The sequence below is a fragment of the Pleuronectes platessa genome, chromosome 17 (genome assembly GCF_947347685.1).
Source record: "Pleuronectes platessa chromosome 17, fPlePla1.1, whole genome shotgun sequence".
In the NCBI taxonomy this organism is placed as follows: Eukaryota; Metazoa; Chordata; class Actinopteri; order Pleuronectiformes; family Pleuronectidae; genus Pleuronectes; species Pleuronectes platessa.
The window spans coordinates 10,322,300-10,332,547 of NC_070642.1; the positions used below are offsets into that span (position 1 = coordinate 10,322,300).

Below are 10,248 nucleotides of genomic sequence, written 5' to 3' on the forward strand. Positions count from 1 at the left end.
GTCCACAAAATAAGTATAAAGAGAGAAAAGACTTTCTACAAAAAGACAAAAACTGACAAAAAGGGGCACAAAATGACCACAAATAGAGTCAAGAAGGACAAAAAGGGGGCACTAAATGATCACAAAGTTACAACAAGACACAAACGCCAACAAATGATTACATTGTTGGCAGGTTGTTGTGTCTCTTTCAGGCTCAGTGGTCCTGTAGTGGAGGGATGGGGAGGGCTTTAACCCGTCTGATCCCAGGGGCCTGTTTTCTCATTATCCATCCATGTGCACAAGACACACAGCACAGCACAGATCCCTTAGCCTTGTCCTGAGCTTCAGATGGCTTACAGGTCCTTAATCTGTCCCCTGAGTGACATCACCCTCTCCCTGCACAGCAGGGGAGAGAGAGGGAGGGAGGGAAAAGGAGAGGTGGTGTCCACCGGTGGTTTAGGGAAGGTGAATTATCTCAGCAGTGAAGCGTACAAGACTTAGCAGGAGCCTGAGGCTCACTCACTCAGGCAGACCGACGGAGTGTGTCAGGGACCATGGCGGCGGGCACAGCGGTGGAGGGGGACGCACTCATGGAGGAGCTGGTGGACCAGGGCCTGGGGATGGAGGAGACGGATCACGGCATGCTGAGGAGGCCCTCGCTGAAGGAGAGCTACAACAGCGACTCACTGCTGGCTCCGGACACCGACTTCATGACAGGTACAAGGCCGAGTGGCATTAGATGTTAGAGATACAGTTTAAATCTTAGAAGCTTTCTCTTTTTGGAATGTTTGACTTGCATTTATTTACTTGTTTCTATTTGTTTTGTTATTTTTTTACCTTTGCGTGTCAGCACTTTGTAACACTGTTTAGGAAAGTGCAAACAAATTACAGTTTATTAATGTTATGATGTTGATGAATATTTACATTTATTAGAAGATTTATTAACTATATAAAATATTATATAAGTTTGTTAGATTTCGTGTGAGGTGCTCAAAGCATTGATAAGTTACGCTTAAAAAGTTTAATTACCCAAAAACCTGATACTATAAAACATTTTTTATAGTTCTCTATATGAATGTATAACCATTTGTGGTTTGTACACTTCTGAACAGATTAATTTATGTTGCTTCAGCTTTGTCAGCAGAAAAAAAATCAACGGATCTAAGTTATATTGTCACTGGCAGCTCTTGCGTCGGTGGCAGCCCGACACACAGAGCTGTTCAGATGTATTCAGGGAGCTTATACAGCATAAACTGTTGTATCAGATGAAATAAACACTTACAGTGACACACAAATGAAAATAAATTAGTTTTAAAGTGAGAAACCTCAAATGGCACACATGGTGCTAAAGTTGGGCCATTTTGGAGATTACATCTCTTCTAGAACCTGTCTGACTTTCCTCTGCTTCACTTTATTCAAATGAAATTAGGCTGCCATTAAATTGAAATGTTTTGCAATAGATTACTAAAGGTTTGGGATTGCAACTGAATAATTTCACAAGGCACCTTCATTCTGAAATTAAATAAAAACCAGACATGAAATCTTTCATTTATGTTGCATTTCGTTTTTTATTTTCTCTGACCTTGCAACACATATACTGATACTACTGATATTACTATACTTAATATAGAGCCTGTGGTTGCAGAGATTTACTCTATTGGTTTTGGGTATGTTATTTTCAAGAAAAAGGTAGATTTTGAGCGGTTGGTGAGTTGAAAAATAAATGAAACTCCTACATTCCATGACAGGTGAGTCTTGGAGGAATATATATACCATTAACACAGAACATGTGACTCACACAGCACGAAAAAACCTCAGACTGACAATTTATTGTACAAACCCGGGTTTAATTGAGATCACGGAAGTCACAACCTCCCGAAATGCATTGGCTGTAAATCCATCTGTCTTCACTGCCGCTTTTTAACAGCGGCACTGAACAGGCAGGTTAAATTAAGCTGCAGTCCTGCATACCTGTGTGATGTATCACACGCGGTGCACTCTGTGTGTGGGTGTGTGGAATGTGGCTCGGCCGAGGAGATTTTAGGGGGGTACTGCCTCCCGTGGCCCCGGGGATATTAGTATCAGTGGACTAATAAGTGAAGGATTGCTCGTGCCCACGTGGCCCGTGTGTGTCACCGTGCAGGGTTGTGCTGATGTGAGCAGACAGATGCTGTGTACTCTTTCAAGAAACACCATCTGTGAGCGGAGAATAAAACACTCCACTGCTTCTCTGCGATGTATTTTCATTTCAGCCAACACGTATAACAGGCGAATGGTGTTTTTGAGGCTCCCTGACTCTCGTGCACGTGTGTGAATGTGAGTGTGTGAGTCACAGGCACAGAAATAGACTCAAAGCATGTGTGTGTCCGTGTTAAAATGATGCATGAGAGGTATCTGGGGAGCCTGCCTTCCCTTTGTGTAGCATGAGTTAGTGCAGTGATTGAGCTTTGGGCTGCTAATTCCCTTTTACAGCAGCGGGATTATGTGCTATTCTAATCCCAATCCCATATGGGGTGTGTTGAGGTGGCACGAGGATGATGTCACGGACAGGACAAGAGGAGACACAGAAAAATCACAGGCCTACACGATCACAACTCTCAATGAGAGACAGATTACAGCCGCATGCTCCGCTGATTAGAGCCCCAGTCCACAGCAGATCATCGCTGCCTGTCAGGAGGGAAGACTCATATCTCCACAGATTTATAGAGGGAATAGAGGGAGGGAGGATGAATCAGTTTGAACACCAGAGAACATTTCACAACACGTTTGGAAACATAATAAGGCTTAATAATGAGGCTTTTTTAAGATATAATAATGGTTGTGTGTTGCGATACGTTTTGACTTATAGTTATTTTAGATACTTTACATTTATTCATCATTTATCCATTACACAACCATTAATTTCATCTACAGACTGTTTATAAAGATGGACGACTTGACGGCTCCCCAAAGGTGGAGCCAAAGCATATCCATCGCCCCCTGGTGGCTGGCTTGAGTGTAGGTCATACAGCCCTGCCTCTCCCATGTTAGCCGATGCAGCCTAGACTTAATAAAAAAAAAAAGAACACGTCTAATAAGGTGTTGATGTTTTCTATTATTTTGGGTAGTTCTTATCACACAGCTGAGATTGACTAGCTAGGTTTTGGTTTCAACCATATATTCATCACTTTCATAGAGACAGGGCCTTTAATTAAGGCAGCCCCCACCCTCAGGAACTCCCCTGGCAGAGAGCTTTTACACTTTTTAAAAACTACTCAAGATCCACCCGTTCACAGAGGATTTTAATCTCTAGTTTCTTTATCTCCGGCTAATACTTCTATTGTTATTCTCTGTCATGGTTTCTTTCACTTTTAGTTCAGTTTTGACTTTTCCTGAAAATATGCATTGTGTAGCTTGGAAGGCACTATTAGTGAGTACATTGTTTATTATTTTTTATTATCTGTTAAAAGTTACTGTTATTATTATTACTTTAAGTAAGCTATGCAGCTCTTTATTCATTGATTTTAGCCATTTATTCATCTTCTAACAATATTTGAACCCTCCATTGCTTTAGACCAAGTGACAATTTCATCTGATTAGTTTTAAGATATTTTGGTTATTTATCTATTACTCAAACCATTTATTATTACTTGAAACTAACAAATATAACTATTCATCTATTACTTTTGCCTTATTTTGACATTATCTTAGCTCTTTCAGCCACTAATCCTAATCAACTATACTTCCGTTTACCCTTTAATTTTGTATCAATCTATTTTTACCATTTGTCTATTACTTCAATCTTATTAATAATTAGAGTTTACTATTGATCTTACCTATTTATGCCATTGTACCTTACTTTTGTACATTTACTTTAAGCATTAGCCCATTACCATCAGACCATCTGATGCACTTAATAAAGTTTGAAAAATTATAAATAAATAAATACACATTAAAGAATATGCATCTGATCCCTTACGTTATTAACTTCAGGAAAAACACAGGGAAATAACTTGCACCTGCGTTTTTCTTTCTGCTTCATCTTAGCTGTGACTGACGCGTTGTCACCTCTGTGTCTCTTTGGCTGAATAAGATGTTTACAACAGCGCGTCACAAGAACAGGCCACAACATTACTATTATTACTGCTTCCTCTCTGTGTCTCACTCTGACATGGGATTTGTGTGTGGGGGCGGGGTCAAAGAGGCTCAGTCTGAGGGATTATCGTCATAGTCTGAACACACACACACACACACTCCCACACAGAAGTACACACAAACACACGTGCAAAGACAATTTAGCCTGAATTGGACGACTGCTGAGTTTTTAAGCATTATCAGCCCCACCCCCACCTTTATACAAGGCACACACCCTGAGCAGAGGAGCTTTAAGCCCTGTCATACACATCACTGCGTCCAGAGTGTATGAGGCGACCACTGAGGAAATGTGAGAGGATCAAATCATCAGTCACCTCATCTCCTGCGGCAGATGACTTGGATGCTGTAAACAGAGGCGGGTGAAAGACCAGAAAGGCAGATCTCTTTGTGTGTGTGTGTGTTTGTGTGTGACATACGTGGCTCAAAGGAGATGAGATCTTAGTGGACACAGGCAAGTGGATCAAAATCAGATGGAGGGAGATCCAGCCTATCTGAGCGGGGCCAGAGGAGGAAAGAGAGTGTGCTCGCGAGAGGAGAGGAAGAGGAGGAAGACGTCTGGGGCAGTGGCAGCAGTGGTGGAAGGCCCGTCCGGCCAGCAGAGGACCCCTGACCCCTCACAGACTTCCAGAGTCTCACATGGTATCAACCTCTGAACTATTGTTTCTGTCGCTGGTGACTATCGATGCGTGTAAAAAGAGAAACTACATCGGGGTACTGAGTGTTTTGCATATGTGCCTTTGTTTACAAGCTGCTGTGTGATGACACTGTGGATGATCTGCTGTGTCCAGCTGTGCTGTGACCTCATTAACACGATTTCTGCTACATGAACAGAAGATGCTAAAGAGCTTATTCCTTTCTCTGATTATTCCTTTTCATATTTTGTTCACATAAGAGCGTTTATGGTATGGTAGCATTTCATCCGGCGGATAATGCCTCAGGCTGAGCCAATATTTGGCTTAGAGGAAAAAGTTATATTCTTGTGTTTTATTATATTCCTTCACAATATTACAGGTTTTAAAAGAGCAGACAGAGAAATAGGGGCAGGGGATTACTTTTATTCCAAGCTCAAGATTATCTCGTACCAAACCATGGTGTGGTTTCACTATGAGTCACTTGCATATTCATTTCTTTCTTGGCAACTTTCCCTTCATGTGTGTGTGTGTGTGTGTGTGTGTGTAACCGTCACACTCTGCAGCATCAGTTGGTTTACAGGGTCTTTCCTGTTTTGTTTTGTGAGCGCTCTTTGTTTTGCTCTGTGAAATCTGTTAATTGAAATATACTGAGAGATGATTTGGAAGCAGGTAATGGATGAGTCACCCTCTTTAACCCTGTTATCTGTTATGTAATATCATTGAAAAGCTTTGTCCTGGTTCAAACATGTCACGCAACCCATCTATCCATCTATCTATCTATCCATCCCTCTATCTATGTATCCATCCATCCATCCATCAACTTTCGTTCCTTCCTACCGACCGACCTATCTAACACCTACACATGCTGTTTTCTAATCTTCCTCCAGATGACCGCAGCTCTGCAGCCAGTGGTCTGGATGTGGCTGACCGACTGACCTACCTGGAGCAGAGGATGCAGATGCAGGAAGACGAGATCCAGCTGTTGAAGATGGCGCTGTCCGACGTCCTCAAGAGGCTCAACATCTCTGAGGAGCACCAGGCTGCCGCCGCCGCCGCCACCGCTGGCAGGAGGGCGCCGGGTGGTAAAGGTGAGCCAAGATCTGTGTGTGGATGATTGTCTGCATCCGTGTTTTGTGTCGATGTGGACAGCAGTTTTTTTATTTTGTAGACCTGTACTGTTTATTTGGAGGACATCGATTTTTTTTAATGGGTCGTTTTTATCAAAAGAATTAGTTAAACCGGTGACGCTCATTGTCTGCAAGTGCATCCACCTGAATGAGAGCAAAGTCACTCAGCGTGATTGGATAATCACAATTACTTCAGCTGTCAGTGTATCATCCCCCACAGGCCTTATGTTTTCACTGTACACAAATACAGAAACAAGAAATAAGTTACAGTAAAAGATTTGTTTTTAAACTATGTGTGCAGTCTTTTTAAATCGGAAGGATCTGACTGATTGCATTTATACCTACAACAGACACATTTCTGGGAAAGAATCAAGAAGATTACATTAGCTTCTTGTATTGTTCTTATTCACATGCTTCATATGTATGTATAGAAACATGTGTATACAATCCAATTCCAATTATTTCAAATTCAAAATGGGTCTAATTTGTTCAGTCGAAAAACAGAGCAGCCACAACAATCCCTACAAACATCAGATTTAACAATAGAATTACAACCTTTTACACGCAAAAATAATAATATTGATAATAATAATAATAATACAATTAATTTGTAGAGCACTTTTCAGAATCTACATCGCAGGGGGCTTTACATTGGCAGAAGAGTGATACAGACAATTCATAAGATCATCACAACACACATTCATCACCCGACATGATGTGTGTTCCCCCACAGCCAGGCCAGTCTCTCTGGCTCTGCCCACCAGGCATCCCATGGTCTCCACAAGTTCTGCCTCCCTGAAGAAGAGCTCCACGCTGCCCTCCAGCTCCACAGCCAGGAACTACAGCCCCACGCCACCTCGCAGGTTAAACATCCCTGCACAGTGTCCACACATGAGGCTGTGATAAGATCTAATGAGACTCTCTCCTATCCAAACAGAAGTTCATGTTGTTTATGTTAATCTATTTTTTAATCACTATCACTGAGGGATTTCTTTAAAGAATATATGTTATCTTTATCAGGATTTGCACATTAAAAAAGCAAAAATATTAAAATGTTCGATTGATTTCATGCTGGAAAAATAATCCCACTGGCATTCATCTCATCCCCGTCACACAGCCAACAATGAAGAAGTTTCTATGTACACTCTTAATGTAAAACTGTTAAATGAAGCAGCTCACACTTCAGCTTCTCCAGCTTCACCCTCATCACCTCATCCAGGATTGAGTCTCAATAATTATTCCAACACTCGCCTTTATTTCAAAGCAATAAAGCAGCAAACCATTTATGGCACCTCTCTTCCTCTCAATTACCTTTGGAATGATACCGTCATTACATCGCATTAGCCAGGGAGTGTGATGGCTTCTCTCTGTGGAGCCTGAACGTGCCGCTGCTGCTGGGATATCTGGGGAACGCTGATATGATTGCACAGAGAGAGTTAAATCTCCATCCACTTAAAAATGTCCATCGAGTGTTAAGACGTGGGGGCGGGGAGGTGTCGTCATCACTGCTGATGACGACTGACTGACTCCCCTCTCTTATTCTCTCCATTTCTTCCTTTCACTCTATATAGAGAGAATGTGTATATGTATATACAGAGCCATGTTCTTACAGTGCTCGTTTCTGTCCTTCCAGTGGTGTGAAGAGCCCAGCAGGGAGTGTGAAGGACAGCCCATGTAAGACGCCCAAATCACGGCCCTCGTCTGCAGCCTCCTCGTGTAAAAAGGAATGGTGAGAAGCTCTTCATTTCATAGTAAAACTTATATGTCCAGTGAAAGTAAAACTGCCTGTTATCATCTGTCTATTAAGCTAACTGGTGTTTCAGGATACGGTCTCACCATCTTAGAATCCTTCATTGTCTCTTCCTGATCCATGTACATCAATTTTCTATTGATTTTGGGGCAGCTCAGTTATTCCTGACTGATCAGGTTCCAATCAATTATCTAAAATAAATCATGGTTATTTACAATCCCAAGATTCGGCAGTGTGTAAGATAAGGATTCATTCTTCAGAACTGTAGATGTTTTCCTTTCCTCTAGTGTGTTAAAGAGTTGGGTTTTTTGAGTGTGTAGAAACTCTGCAGTCTTTCAAGTCTTAAAATGAAGCACCTAAAGTGCAATGTTATGAAAGACTGGGCTTTATCAGGAGGGGGCCTCAAAGAGAGACAGGAGCTAAAAACACGCGTTTCAGACAGAGGCTGAAAAGAGGAGCTGCAGCAACGGACAGTTTGAGGATGTGTTTCCTGAACATTAGAGCATGTAAACCTTTTCAAGTAATAGGTTAAAATTATTAATATGAACATGTTGTCCTTATCTGTTTGAACGGATGCTTTCATGCGAAGCCTTGTTCCAGTTTGATGCATTTCATTTCACCTGTTGAAATCTTTTTCAGATTTACAGACACTCAGTATTCCTGTCTCTCTCTCTTTCTCATTATAGCAGCGGCAGCAGCAGCAAGACTAAGGAGGATGCAGTAAGTGCAGGTAAGAGAGAAACCGTCTCTGGTTCCATGCAGTTGGTTCTTATTTTATATTCCCTCCTGTAACTGGCAGCATGCAGCCTCATAACAGGAATGTGAAACAGCTGCCGATCGAGCCTCCATAGAGGAGATGAGTGGAGACATAAGAACAAAGGAAGTCTGGAATTGCTGCAAGTAAACTAATATAATGTTTTCTATTATTTTGGTGCAGGAACCAGACGTGTGACCCAGTGCAAAGGTAGCCTTCGCCCCTGACAATACAGGAAATCATCTATAACATCATGTAAAATTGAGAACATTGTTTTTGAGTTGTTATTTTATGCTCGTCCCTCATTTTTCTCACATCTCACCATGACTTGCGTGTCCTCCCTCTCCCCTGCGCCCTTATTTCCACGTCTTTATTTGTGTTACCCCATCTCTATCTGCCCTCACACCTCCCCTCCTCTCCGGTCTCTTAACTCACCACCTCCTCACCTCATTTCACCACTTCACTTAGTGACTATGCAGATCTATCTGAGCCCCCAAGCAAGAAAGACTGGATCTTCTGAGACCACCAAGTCGGCGTCCAAGGTGCCCGGCGGCAGCGGGCCCCCTGCGGCGCCTGGCAACCCCCCGGCGAGGGGGGGCGGCAAGACGGAGAAGAGGAGGTCTGCCCCGTCCTTGACCCTGAACCTGCAGAAGACTACGACCAGCCAGAGCACGCACCAGGACACTTCCAGCCACAAGAGCCCCATGAAGTCACCCAGCCAATACTTTCAGATTTGTTACTGAGGAGAGAGGATGGAGATAGAATTACTCCAACTTTTTCATTAAGTTTACGCATAATAATTATTTAAAGTCTCAATTGACAATGAGAACAGAGACTGCAAGTGAAGACTTGATTCTAATCTTGCCAAAACAAGTTCAAATTGATGTTAATTAGATTCTGATATCCACAGTACAGCATCTCCACACATTCCCATTAACAAGTCTGATTAGTGAAATGAGTCACTACAGGGTTGTATGGCATTAATATATATATTCATATTTATTTTCAGGGTAGTGTGATAACTTTAAGGAGCACTGTGTAGTTTCTGTTTCTCGCATGTTAGTTCCTGCATCTTGTTTCAGTGTTTCTGTGTTCAAGTCTTCACTTTGTCTGACTGTACGGATGTTTCTTTGTCTGTAGTCGTCTTTGAGCACTGACTGTGTGATGTAAGAGGGAATCTTGTGTGTGTGTGTGTGTGTGTGTGTGTGTGTGTGTGTGTGTGTGTGTGTGAGTGTGTGTTTGGTTGTGTGGCTCTCCACCTCCGTCTCCCTACCTGCTTGCTGTGATATTATCAGTTTTGTAGTCAGTGTTAAATCTTACTTTCACCTAAAATGCTCCTAGTTCAGTAAAAAACAATAAACAACTGTGTTCTGATCATAAGTGGGATGACTTTGCTTTATGCTGTCTCTGTGTTTGTACAGTATATGAAGGGTTGGCATTGTAAGTTGGCAGAAGCTGGTCCCCTACCCCCTCACCCTACACCCTAACCTGAATGCCGGGGAAGGTTCTAGAAAATGTCTGAAGCAACTGACTCAGACATGTGCATTGTCACATACAGCCCCTTCTCAGGAAGCTGTCCGGCCTTAAGTGACTTAAGTGTCTGAAAGCAGCTTTAATGGAAAGTCCTGGCAGAGTTACGTCCAATCAGCCCTTCTCTGAAGAGCGGTCTTTCACAAAGGGACTGCAGGGCACACAACGAATGAGCGCTGGGATTAACAGGAAACTGAGAAAAGTCAGTTCATGTGCCATAACCTTTTCATTTGGATAAACAGTAAAATAAAGATGAGGCCAATAGTCGAGCTGTGAGCCGCACACTTTCCACTGCCGCTGAGAATCCAACTAACACAAGATGATCCTTAGAGGAGCTGAATA

The 10,248-nt window shown here is 42.4% G+C and overlaps 1 protein-coding gene across 1 annotated transcript; it reads left to right on the top strand.

Annotated features, from left to right (window-relative positions):
* The first annotated feature begins 533 nt into the window (after positions 1-533).
* Positions 534-9,119, top strand: LOC128460699 (echinoderm microtubule-associated protein-like 1). Its single transcript, XM_053445965.1, has 7 exons — positions 534-696; positions 5,633-5,833; positions 6,606-6,735; positions 7,506-7,601; positions 8,318-8,352; positions 8,560-8,586; positions 8,845-9,119. The coding sequence occupies exons 1-7, from the start codon at positions 534-536 to the stop codon at positions 9,117-9,119; spliced, it is 927 nt and encodes a 308-aa protein (XP_053301940.1).
* Positions 9,120-10,248: the final 1,129 nt, after the last annotated feature.

Bases quoted from the DNA above. Each gene is read 5' to 3' on its own strand.
- LOC128460699 (XM_053445965.1), top strand. From the start codon at position 534: ATGGCGGCGGGCACAGCGGTGGAGGGGGACGCACTCATGGAGGAGCTG. The intron at 6,736-7,505 runs GTTAAACATCCC...CTGTCCTTCCAG, and splicing joins AGCCCCACGCCACCTCGCAG to TGGTGTGAAGAGCCCAGCAG. The intron at 8,587-8,844 runs GTAGCCTTCGCC...CACTTCACTTAG, and splicing joins ACGTGTGACCCAGTGCAAAG to TGACTATGCAGATCTATCTG.